This window comes from Rhinatrema bivittatum, unplaced genomic scaffold (genome assembly GCF_901001135.1).
Source record: "Rhinatrema bivittatum unplaced genomic scaffold, aRhiBiv1.1, whole genome shotgun sequence".
Taxonomy (NCBI): Eukaryota; Metazoa; Chordata; class Amphibia; order Gymnophiona; family Rhinatrematidae; genus Rhinatrema; species Rhinatrema bivittatum.
Window position 1 is genome coordinate 267,337 of NW_021820466.1, and position 12,819 is coordinate 280,155.

General features: G+C 53.5%; 1 protein-coding gene across 1 annotated transcript in view; it reads right to left on the bottom strand.

Moving 5' to 3' along the window:
- LOC115081652 (C-type lectin domain family 2 member D-like) overlaps nucleotides 1–12,266 on the bottom strand; it is a 37,168-nt gene extending 24,902 nt beyond the window's left edge. The window contains exons 1-2 of the mRNA XM_029586073.1: nucleotides 12,061–12,266; nucleotides 2,394–2,486 (exon numbers count right to left, since the gene is read on the bottom strand). Of these exons, the coding sequence (XP_029441933.1) occupies nucleotides 2,394–2,486; nucleotides 12,061–12,157 (190 nt within the window). The 5' untranslated portion in view covers nucleotides 12,158–12,266. The remainder of the gene's footprint in view (nucleotides 1–2,393; nucleotides 2,487–12,060) is intronic.
- Between the last annotated feature and the right edge of the window lie 553 nt (nucleotides 12,267–12,819).

The window sequence follows — 12,819 nt, forward strand, 5'->3', positions numbered from 1 at the left end:
TCATCAGCTGTTTTGAAACATTTATTAATATAGTTTTACAGTTATTTCTGTGTGGGGCTCTATAGCAGCTTGGCTTGTTCTGTTTTCCTAATAGGAGGTGAATTAGTGTTTAGGACCTGATTTAATATTTGTAGTGTTGCCTTTTCATAGATAGGGCTGTTATGTGTTCCATAATGCAGACTTTGTTTAGTGCCCACCCATGTTAACCTTGGGCCCAGCCAAAAATTCATTTCTGGCTACGCCACTGGTCTGTAGTTTCCCGGATCGCCCCTGGAGCCCTTTCCAAATATTGGGGTTACATTTGCTATCCTCCAGTCTTCAGGTACAATGGATGATTTTAATGATAAGTTACAAATTTTTACTAATAGGTCTGAAATTTCATTTTTTAGTTCCCTCAGAACTCTGGGGTGTATACCATCCGGTCCAGGTGATTTACTACTCTTCAGTTTGTCAATCAGGTCTACCACATCTTCTAGGTTCACCGTGATTTGATTCAGTCCATCTGAATCATTGATACCATCTATTTAGCAAGCATCTAAGCATTGCTCACAGGCACTGCTGCCACCCTGGATAGCTGGATACCATCTATTCAGCAAATATCCAAGCATTGCACACAGGCACTGCTGCCACTCTGGATAGCTGGATACCATCTATTCAGCAAACATCCAAGCACTGCTGCCACCCTGGATAGATGGCTCTGTATCCCTGCTCCCACCCCGGAGCCCTCCAGTCCTAGAGGTGACAGGCTCTGTATCCCTGCTCCCATTCCCTGATCCCTCCAGTCCTAGAGGTGACAGGCTCTGTATCCCTGCTCCCATTCCCTGATCCCTCCAGTCCTAGAGGTGACAGGCTCTGTATCCCTGCTCCCACCCCCGAGCCCTCCAGTCCTAGAGGTGGCAGGCTCTGTATCCCTGCACTCATCCCCTGATCCCTCCAATCCTAGAGGTGACAGGCTCTGTATCCCTGCTCCCATCCCCTGATCCCTCCAATCCTAGAGGTGACAGGCTCTGTATTCACTGATCCCATCCCCTGATCCCTCCAGTCCTAGATGTGACAGGCTCTGTATCCCTGCTCCCATCCCCTGATCCCTCCAGTCCTAGAGGTGACAGGCTCTGTATCCCTGCCCCCATCCCCTGAGCCCTCCAGTCCTAGATGTGACAGGCTCTGTATCCCTGCGTCCATCCCCTGATCCCTCCAGCCCTAGAGGTAATGGACTCTGCCTACATTAACCCATCCCAAGCTATCCAGTTTCCTAAATGCTTTTTACAATAACTATTTTCTATCTTGCTGAAGTTGGAAGTTTGATATATTCTCTATTTTGCTATTTCCTTTGTTTTTTTTTGGGGGGGGGGGGTTTTTGTTTTTAAATCCTTCAGGCAAGCTGTTGGAATTTCATTAGGTCTTGCAGTGTGCATTGTGGACCATGCACAACATCTGGAGTAACTCCCCATTTTTGTACCTGTGCATGTGAGCATCTGTGTGTGCCCCACCATGAACAGATCCTGTTTTCTCAGACTTTTGTTTGGATACTGTCCAGCAAGGCCACAGGAGCTGGGCATCCAGATATTCAGGAAACAGTTTTAGTGGCTTTGGTAGCTGTTTTCTAAATTTGTGGTAAGGGGCTGGCGAGTGCTGGATTAAATATGGGGAGGGATGCACTCTGTATTCAGCATGGCAGAGCATCAAAGAGGGAGGAGAGAAAAGCTGACTTGGATGAGAAGCGATAGGCTATAAATCGGGGAAGTGTTTCTGGCTGCAGCTGGGATATAGAACTGGGCAGACTGGACAGGACAATTGGTCTTTATGTGCTGTTATCTGCTGTTCTTGTGTATTAAGGTCTCTGAAGCTCAGAATAAAATATTCACATGTGGGCCACTAGGTGGCGATGGTGCTTCTCATCAGACCCAGGACAATCAAATTTCATCTTTCCTGGGTGCCCTGCACGTTGGTCTCAGACAGCTGAGGCAGTGTCCGCACTGTGTAAAAACAGGACAGGCAAAGATCCCTCCTGCACATGCAACAAAATCCTCGTAAGGGAAAATAAGTGCAAGGTGCAAGCCTGAGGCTAGCAGAGCGTGCAACATCTCGCTCTCTGCATCCTGACCCCCGTTCCCCCTCCTTATTGGGGGGCAATTCTGCGTGCAACATCTCACTCTCTCCATACAGACCTGCTCTCTGCTCCGCCCGGATAAAGAGACTCCACATCCTGAGAGCCAACAAATGCCATAGGTTAGTCCAACAGAGATCTGACCTGCAATCTGTTTTGTGACCTTAAAACCCTGTAAATTGTCCTTTCCTTTCTGTTATACAGGGGCAGTTACTCAGCACTGTGGTTCTCTCCCTCCCGCTGTACGGTGCTGTGTACAGGAAGCATCCCGGTGCCTCTCACTTACCTGCCAGGACTATTATAGGCAGAATCAGAGCAGTAAGTAGCAGCAGAGCGATCACGGGCACGGGAAACCTTCTGCAGAGGACGTGTGCCTTGCCTGAAACACAGAAAGGAAGGAGAGAGAGAGTGAGAATGTTACTGGTTGCAAACAGACCTGGAACGGCTTTGGATCATCTTCCCATCTCTCCAAGGAAAAGCCTCATAACCTGCTGAGTGTGCAAGAGGGCGGCAGCTTCCTGAGCCCCTCACTCCTGACACAGCTGAGAGACAGACACAGGACCCACACACTGTGCAGCCCTCTCAGTGCCAGCGCTGTGTCCATGCTCCCCTGATCTCTCGCCTCATTATCCTCTCTTATTACAGTTATTTTATTTCTTAGAACTGTTACTTTGAAGTGGGTTAGGGATTGAGAGGATAAACTTAATCATCTTGTCTTAGGGCCTCTCTCCTTGGCTGTAAGGTATCTTTTGCAGTTGCCATGTTCAGCTCCAGGTGCACTGGGTCCAGGCTTCTGATGACAAACAGCATGGAAGCTTCGGCCAAGTCACTGAGGTTCTTAAAAGGAGACTGTGGGAGCCTGGAAAGAGCTTCTATAGTGTTTGAAACCTCACTTTCACTTGTACTACTGAACTGGAACTGAAGAGAATTAGTGATTTCTATTGATGGAATAATGAAAATGGCAGCTCTGAGCCTTAAAACAAAATGCAATGAAAAAAACTGATGGGGCTTTGTCAGTATAAATGTTTTCCACTTGTCACGAGTCATGGATTCAGTCTCCGTGAGGTATAACCAGTCCTAGCTTGTGATATGAAGCCTGGGAATGAGGCTTGCAGTTTATCTAAGGGCAGGATTAATTATAGGCCACAAATTATCTGTAACCTCCCATCTTACTGTGTGTAACCCACCCTGAGCCCACCTTTAGGGAAAGGCTTAGAATAAATAAATCTTAAGAATTCTCTCTGCCAAGAGCTATTCGGATAATAAACCTGAAAGAATAAATAATTCTAAACAATTTAACTTAAAAACATCGGAATATACAGAAGCAGAAAAACATGAAGGACCAGATCAATGTTAATATGGACTTGATGAGTACCTGCCTGCGCATGCCTGCTCTGTAACCAGCCCTACCCTCGCCTCGAGGAGTCACAGTTATGAATGTCACTTTATAACATAACTCAGTGACACAGAATGACGGTGCATCCAGTCTGCCCAGGAAGCTTCTCATGGTAGTAACTGCCGCTCCGTGCAGGTTACCCCCAAGCCTTCCTGGTAACTCAGACAATGCTGCTTGAACGTGGCCATAAACTCAGTCCTAACGTCTGCAGATCAGTATCCCAGAGCATAAACGTCAGGGCTCGGTGCCGGCCGTCCTCTGAATCCAATTCCTCCCTTACCCCCGCTGTGATCTATAAATGGGACCAGGGCACAGACAAAGGAAAATTAGTTCTTACCTGATAATTTTCGTTCCTGTAGTACCACGGATCAGTCCAGACACCTGGGTTGTGACTCCGCACCAGCAGGTGGAGACAGAGCAAAACTCGACGGGCTCCCTACATATAGTAAGGTGCCACCCACAGCCCCTCAGTCTTACGTAATGTCAAAGCAAGAACATGCCAGACTAACTAACTAGCAATAACATAAGAGAATTCGATTCACCAGAGCACCTCCGGCTAGAATCGAAGAAACATCAGAACTAGAAACCAACAACGGCCCAGTCTCAAACAAAACCCCCGCAAAAAAAACTGCGCAAGATAAATAAAGGAGAACTCTAGTCAGCCGAGCAGACTCTCCCTCAATCCTTCAGAAAACAACATACAGACGGGAGCCTGGACTGATCCGTGGTACTACAGGAACGAAAATTATCAGGTAAGAACTAATTTTCCTTTCCCTGTACATACCCAGATCAGTCCAGACACCTGGGATGTACCAGAGCTACTCATCGAGGGTGGGAAGTAGAGAGTCCTGCTCGGAGAACACTCGCTCCAAACCCCTGAGACTCTGCCGCCTGGACATCCAGTCTGTAATGCTTAGTAAACATATGCAGCGACTTCCACGTCGCTGCTCTACAGATCTCCTGTGTGGACACCTGGGAAACCTCAGCCCAGAAGGTAGCCTGCGCCCGCGTCGAATGAGCACGAAGCCCAGTAGGCGCCACCTTACCCTGCAGGAGATACGCTGAACCGATGGCCTCCTTGAGCCAACGCGCAATCGTGGCCGCGACGCCGCGGCCCCCCTGCGAGACCCGGAGCAAAGGACAAACAGGTGGTCGGAGACCCGGAAGGGATTCGTAACCTCTAGGTAACGAAGCAAGATCCTACGAACATCAAGCCGCCTCAACTCTTTTGACCCTGCGTCCCCCGGAGCCATGTTGGAAAACCCCGGAAGGTCCACCGTCTGATTTAGATGAAAAGCGGACACCACCTTGGGCAAAAAGGACGGAACTGTTCGTAGAGAGACACCAGCCTCTGAGAACCGCAAAAACGGCTCCCTGCAGGACAGGGCCTGCAATTCCGAGACCCGACGAGCGGACGTAATTGCCACCAGGAACACGGTCTTCAAAGTAAGATCCTTAAGAGTCGCCCTCTTGATTGGCTCAAACGGAGCTCCACATAGGGCTGCGAGTACGCAGTTTAAATTCCAGGATTTATTTATTTATTTAAGGTTTTTATATACCGGCAATCATGAAAACATATCTTGCTAGTTTACATGAAACGGGAGTGCATTAAATACATCAATTCGAACTGTGGTGACCGAAGGAGCAGTTACAAATAACAAGGGTAGCAGAACTTGGAGAAGAAGGAAGAGATAGGAAAGAATAAACGGTTAAACGGTATAAATAAATTAAATGCTATGTACAAAAGGATGTACAAAAAGGATGGACAAGGGCTCCGCACGGGAGGCCGTAAATACTTGGCCCCACGAAGAAAACGCCGCACATCCGGATGGCAAGCCAAGGACACTCCGCGGACCTTACCTCTAAGGGAACCCAGGGCAGCTATCTGGACCTTTAGGGTACCCCAGGACAGCCCCTTCGAGAGACCCTCCTGGAGGAAGGCGAGGACCGCCGGCACAGAGGGCCGGATAGGATCCATGCCATGAACACTGCACCAGTCTTCAAAAACCGTCCAAACCCGCATATAGGTTAAGGACGTGGACTGCTTTCTAGCGCGCAATAACGTAGTTATGACCGCCTCGGAGTACCCCTTCGTCCTCAAGCGTGCCCTCTCAAAAGCCAAGCCGCGAGACAAAAGTGATCCGCATCCTCCAAACAGACGGGTCCCTGACGAAGAAGGGTCGCGGCTCCGTGAAATCGAAGCGGAGGTTCCGCCGCCAGCTGAACGAGGTCCGCGAACCATGGGCGCCTCGGCCACTCTGGCGCAACCAGGATCACCTCTGCCGGATGTAACTCGATTCGCCGTAGAACTTTGCCGATCAGGGGCCACGGAGGGAAGACATAGAGCAACACGTCCGTGGGCTAGGGAAGCACTAGTGCATCGACTCCTTCGGCGCCCCGCTCCCTCCGACGGCTGAAGAACCGCGGAGTCTTTGCGTTGAGAGCGGTGGCCATCAGATCCAGGTGGGGCTGTCCCCACCGGGCACAGATGAGACGATACGCTTCCTCCGGTAGCTCCCATTCTCCGGGATCCAGGCGATGGCAGCTGAGGAAGTCTGCTTGGACGTTGTCTACGCCGGCGATGTGAGACGCCGCGATGCTGCTGAGATGTCGCTCCGCCCAGCCCATCAGCTGGCTCCTTGTGCCTCCCTGGCGATTGATATATGCCACCGTGGTCGCGTTGTCCGATAGAACTCGGACCGCCCGGCCCCGTATCCACGGGAGAAAGGCCCTCAACGCCAACGCTACAGCCCTGGTCTCTAACCGGTTGATGGACCACAGCGACTGCTGGCTCGACCACTGCCCTTGCACTGAGCGTCCTCCACAGACCGCCCCCCAACCAGAGAGACTGGCGTCCGTCGTGACCACCGTCCAAGTGGGCATAAGAAGAGAGACCCCGCACGTCAGGTGGTCGGTGCAGAGCCACCACTGCAGACTGGCCCTGGCACGGCCTGTGAGGGGCAGCGGGCGACGAAACTCTTCGGAGACCGGCTTCCAGCGGGAAAGTAATGCTGATTGTAACGGTCGCAGATGAGCGAAAGCCCAGGGGACCAGCGTGAGTGTCGACGCCATGGACCCCAAGACCGTCAAGTAATCGCATACCAGTGGACACCTCATGGATAACAGGTGGCTCACCTGTCCCTGGAGCTTGACCACCCTCTCCTGCGTCAAGAGAGACCCTGGCCCTCTCGGTGTTGAACAATGCCCCCAGGTATTCCAACCTCTGGGAAGGTTGCAGCTGGCTCTTGGAGAGGTTTACCACCCAGCCGAGCGACCGCAACAGCTGCAGGACCCTGGCAATTGCCCCCCGGCACTCGGCCGCGGATTTGGCCCGGATGAGCCAATCGTCCAGGTAAGGGTGAACCAGAAGCCCTTCCCTCCGTAGCTGGGCGGCCACCACCACCATAACCTTGGTAAATGTGCGTGGCGCCGTTGCAAGGCCGAAAGGAAGAGCTCTGAACTGATAATGCCTGCCTAGGACGCAAAACCTCAAATACTGGTGACAGGCTGGGTGAATCCAGATATGGAGATACGCCTCTGTCAAATCCAGGGACGCAAGGAACTCGCCGGGACGCACCGCAGCCACTACCGAGCGAATCGTCTCCATCTTGAAGCTGGGAACACGAAGGCATCTGTTGACTCCTTTTAGGTCGAGAATAGGCCTGAACGAGCCGTCCTTCTTTGGGACCACGAAGTAAATGGAGTACCTTCCCATGCCCCGCTGCCCTGATGGTATGGGAAGAATGGCGCCCAGGTCTTCCAGACGTTGAAGGGTCGCCCGTACAGCTGCGCGTTTGGCGGTAGCCTTGCAGGGAGAGACAAGAAACTTGTCCCACGGCAGACGAGCAAAGTCTAACGCGTAACCGTTTCTTATTACTCCTAAGACCCACTGGTCCGAAGTTATCTTGGTCCATTCCTCGTAAAACTGCTCGAGCCTCGCTCCCACGCGTGGTACGGCGTCTGGAAGCTGCGGCGAGGAATGAACCGCTCTCGTTTCATTGGGCCGACTTGGACCCCGCTCCAGTCGAGGCCCCACCGGTCCTGTTGAATTTCTTCCCTCGAAAGGACTGAGACCAGGAGGCAGATCTGGCAGAGCCTGCCCGATAAGACTGCCCCGTCGCCGAACGTTGTGGCCTCTGGCGCCGGTTCGGTCGGAAACGGTTCCTCGCGGAGAAGTTGGACCGAGGCCTAGGCCTATCCTCCGGCAGCTTGAAAGCCTTGGTCTCGCTCAAGAACTGCATAATATCGTCCAGCTGCTTTCCAAATAGTAACTTCCCCTTAAAGGGCAAAGAACCCAAATGGGCCTTAGACGTACCATCGGCGGCCCAGTTACGTAGCCAGAGAAGACGGCGAGCTGAGACCGCCGAAACCATCGCCCTGGCGGAAGTTCTCAGCAAATCATGCATGGCATCAGCGCTGTAGGCTACTACCGCTTCCAAGTGATCCGCCTGTGAGGCCTCCCCTTCAGAGAGTCCCGCATTCGCTTGTAAATTTTGGGCCCAGCGAAGGCCAGCACGCAAGGCGAAATTACTGCAAATGGCCGCCCTGACGCCCAGGGCAGAAACCTCAAAAACCTTCTTAAGCTGCACTTCCAGCTTTCGATCCTGGATGTCTCTGAGCGCCGTGGCGCCCGTCACAGGGATGGTCGATCGCTTGGTTACCGCAGACACCGCCGCGTCCACTCGTGGAAGGCGCAGCAACTCCAAAACATCCTCAGGCAGAGGATACAGCTTATCCATGGCCTTACTCACTTTAAGACCCAATTCCGGGGTATCCCATTCCCGAAACAGGATGTCGGATGCGGAAAAATGAAATGGGAACGCCACCGTAGGTCCCGCGAGACCGAGGAGCACCGGATCCATATTAGCGGTCTGACGGACTTCCACGGGTGGAGCCTCTACCCCAAGCTCCTCGAGGATCGCTGGAATGAGAGGGGAAAGCTCTTCTTTTTTGAAGAGCCGCACGACCTTGGGGTCATCCCCATCCCCCATCAGCGCTCCCTTACCTGCGCCCGGAGGAGCTGGCCCCTGAGGCCCTCCAGGGGTCCCTGAGACCGACTTCTCCTCCTCCTCCGCAGAGGTAGGCTCCGTCTCCGAGCCTCGAGGGACACCACGTGCCGGTCTCTTCTCCCTTGGGCGATGTGAGGGTTCCTTAGAATGTGCCGACCTCTTCTGGGGGTGAGAGCGCCCCTCTCTGCCCCCCGGAGGTTTTCCGGACTTCCGACGCGATCTTTTGAACTTCGCTAGTTTCTGTAGTAACATCGTGAAATCCTCAGAAAAGGAATCCCCCGAACCGGAAGACTCCTCCCCCGAGCTCAAATTCTCCGATGGTAAGCCCCCCCGAGGCTCCCCCCCCCCGAAGCCCGAGGCTGGGAAGACAGCGGAGGAGGCTGGCCGCCATGTTCCATGGCCCTCCTCGTGGCTTCCCGAACGGTGTTCAAAATGGCCGCCGTTCCCACGCTAAGCGGGAACGGATCTGGCCCCTCAATGTCCGCAGCCACGGCGCCCGGCGGCGATCGGCCCGCCCCCCAAAGGTCCCTCGCCCCCGGCGAGGCAGCTGGAACAGACGCCGTCGCGCGCTGACCCGTACACGCGGCAGGCCGAGCCGACGGGCATTCCCAGACCTGAAGAAAAGTAAAGAAAACCGCCGCTTCTAGCCCAGACGGCCTCCCCCCAACGACGAGAAACCCTGCCGGCGAGGGAGGAGAGAGAGAGAGACAGCGCGGCGACAAAACAAAACTGCAAATTTTTTTTTTTTTTGATACTTAGCCGCTGTCCCAGGTCCTGAAGGTTCTTCGCTCCACCGGGGGTGAGTGAACCGGGCTCCCCGGTGTCACCCCCGACGCTGCTGCCAGAGAGGGCCGGGTCCTCGACCCCAGCAGCGGCCTCTACCAGGGGGGTAAAAAAGTCCCCTCAGGACCTGCCGGTCCCCCTGGGAGGCTCCTCCGACGGGAGCTGTCTTCTACAAAACTGTAAGCTAAAGTAAAAAATCTTTTTTTTTTTTTTTTTTTTTAAAGAAAGTCAATGATCCAATTAACCTCTTCTTTTTTTTTAAAAGAATCCCTGACTAACTAAACCCCAGGGATCCCCGAGACTGTGGGTGGACCTGCCCCATCTGCTGGAGACAGAGTAAGACTGACGAGCTGTGGGTGGCGCCTTACTATATGTAGGGAGCCCGTCGAGTTTTGCTCTGTCTCCATCTGCTGGTGCGGAGTCACAACCCAGGTGTCTGGACTGATCTGGGTACGTACAGGGAATGAGTAAATAAATAAATAAAGCTGGTGGTGCACCTGAGCCTTTAGTATCCCCACACCCAGGTCCTGAGAGAAGTGACCTGCGTGGGGTCTGGGACACTGAGCTGCGTCTCCTGCTAATTCTCAGGTTCCCCCAATAGAGGGGATCACAGCCAGTGCAGACCCCAGGGACTTTTCCTCTCTTTGGGCTGCATTTTCGGAGGGTTTACAAGGGACAGGTGAGGCGCGAAGGTCCCAGGGCTTTACTAAAGGGGCGGGAGGTGTGTGGGGTGTGGGCGGGGTCAGAGGCTCCTGGCACAGTGGGGAGGTAGGGGAAGGGAAGGTAGGGAACAGGGAAGGCAGCGGGCTGAGTGCAGCCCCTTGCACATGCCGACCCCCGATTTTATAACTTGCCTGAGGTAATTCCTGTCAGGATACAGGAGGCAGGGAGACCCTTTTAAAATCTACCCCATTGAGCGCTCGAAGCTTAAGAGCATTTTGTAAACAAAAGATCTGCAAGAGAGAGAGAGGGGGGTGGTAACAGCAGGGCTCTCCCACCAAGACACCACCCTGAGTGCCACTGTCTCAGCAGCTCTAGAGTTACCTACCACGGTGTGAGCTGGCAAAACTGAAAGCCAATAAAATGCAGAGAGTGAGCCATCCCCATCCCACCCCCCAAATAATATCTTAGGAAAGGCCCTGTCGGGCTGTGCCCTCCTCATCCCCAACTCCTTCAAATATAAACAGGAATCCCCCCTCGTCCCAGGGCATCAAAATCATCAAAGCAGGCTGCGTGCTCTCTTGCCCCCCGCCCCCCACCCACCAGTGTTTACTAATGGCGGTGCCCCCGACACCTTAAATAAGTTTGCCCTGCTCCCGGCACCACCGCTCTATGAGAAACAGAGCTGGAAGCCTACGATTACATTAAGTTTATGCCTCTGGTGCTGCCTCTAGCTCTGGTGAGATTAGAACTCGCATCTCCAAGTTTCAGAGCTTTCCATCTGTGCTAAACTGCTGAAGGAAAACATAACCATGAGACAGCGCTCAAACTGCGAAAATAAGGAAACGCCCACCGCAGTGCAATGTCCAGGACCTCATTACTGGAAGTAGCAAGAGATTGCTCAATCATGGAGTCTAACTCTTCCCCAACTGGGAGCTTTTCATGGGAGGTTTAATTCCTCCACTATCAGTGCATGCACATGTAGATGTCTGAGCCAATTTGGTCTGCAGCCGGGATTTCAGATCCTTTCCCTCTGCTCCTACCCTCAGAGCTCTGGCTTAGCACTGCTGTCATTAGCAGGCAGTGAGCAGGAAAACTGAGTCAGACAGTGACCCCAATCAGAGCAGGGCAGGGAGAGTCTCAGGTGAGAGAGTGAGGAGGAGCAGTAAGGCAGGGACTGCCCCTCTCTGAGGGTCTCAGGTGTGAGAGTGAGGGGAGCAGTAAGGCAGTGACTGCCCTTCTCCTCTCTCTGAGGGTCTCAGGTGTGAGAGTGAGGGGAGCAGTAAGGCAGTGACTGTACCTCTCCTGTCTCTGAGAGTCTCAGGTGAGAGCGTGAGGAGGAGCAGTAAGGCAGGGACTGCCCCTCTCTGAGGGTCTCAGGTGTGAGAGTGAGGGGGAGCAGTAAGGCAGTGACTGCCCCTCTCTTCTCTGAGGGTCTCAGGTGTGAGAGTGAGGGGGAGCAGTAAGGCAGTGACTGCCCCTCTCCTCTCCCTGAGGGTCTCAGGTGTGAGAGTGAGGGGGAGCAATAAGGCAGTGACTGCCCCTCTCTTCTCTCTGAGGGTCTCAGGTGTGAGAGTGAGGGGGAGCAGTAAGGCAGTGACTGCCCCTCTCTTCTCTCTGAGGGTCTCAGGTGTGAGAGTGAGGAGGAGCAGTAAGGCAGGGACTGCCCCTCTCTTCTCTCTGAGGGTCTCAGGTGTGAGAGTGAGGAGGAGCAGTAAGGCAGGGACTGCCCCTCTCTGAGGGTCTCAGGAGTGAGGGGGAGCAGTAAGGCAGTGACTGCCCCTCTCTTCTCTCTGAGGGTCTCAGGTGTGAGAGTGAGGGGGAGCAGTAAGGCAGTGACTGCCCCCCTCCTCTCTCTGAGGGTCTCAGGAGTGAGGGGGAGCAGTAAGGCAGTGACTGCCCCTCTCTTCTCTCTGAGGGTCTCAGGAGTGAGGGGGAGCAGTAAGGCAGTGACTGCCCCCCTCCTCTCTCTGAGGGTCTCAGGTGTGAGAGTGAGGGGAGCAGTAAGGCAGTGAGGGCATTTGTCGTCTCTCTCTCTGACAGTCTCAGTCTCTGGAGCTCTGTCCTGGCTGTCTCAGAGTTAGTGACAGAGAGAGAGCTCTTACCATGGTCGTTCCTGGAGGTTTCTGCGTCCCGGGTGCCTTTCTTGGGTAGAAATTCCTCATCTTGAGGGGATCTGAGGGGATCTGCGCCGTGCCCCATGCTTGCGCGCTCTCTCTCGCTCTCTCTCCCGATGCCTTTCTGACTCTTCTTCTGGCAGTTTGCATTCTTAGACCTCAGAGGGAGGCGTGGGACTTGTTGGACTTGTTGTTACAGGTTTAGCAGAAAGTGAAAGAGACTGAGGGTTGGCTCCAGGCTCTCTTCTAATGGGAAGTGTGTGAGAGATGGGGAGAGCAGCAGAATTGCAGGGTGGAGGAGGAGGGAGCTCATCCTGAGTTTCTCTTGTTAAGGCAGAGTCAGAATTGCCAGAACTCCCAGGCCCTCCCAGACACTTTGTGACCCCCAGACCCGGTCTCTTTTATCTTAGTTAGAAGGTCACCTGGGGAAGGGGCAGTTCTGGCCCTGGTACTTAGCACTGATGTCCAGGGGAGCCCCTGTCAGTGACCGTCAGTAAGTCTGGAGGGAGGGAGGAGTCACACACAGGTCACAGTCCTGGAAGCGTTGGCAGCTGGGAGGATGGAGGAGAACTGAAAGCAGTGACAGCAAGCAAAGTCCTGGGGTCGGGTGAGGAACCTCCTGGGATATTACAGGGGTCAGAGAGGGGCTGCAGCTCTGCTGAAGGATTTGTGCCAAAGCACAAGCAATTGTATTATAGTTATTGTGATTTTGATATTTAGAACACTTTCCACTATTTTTCCTGGCGC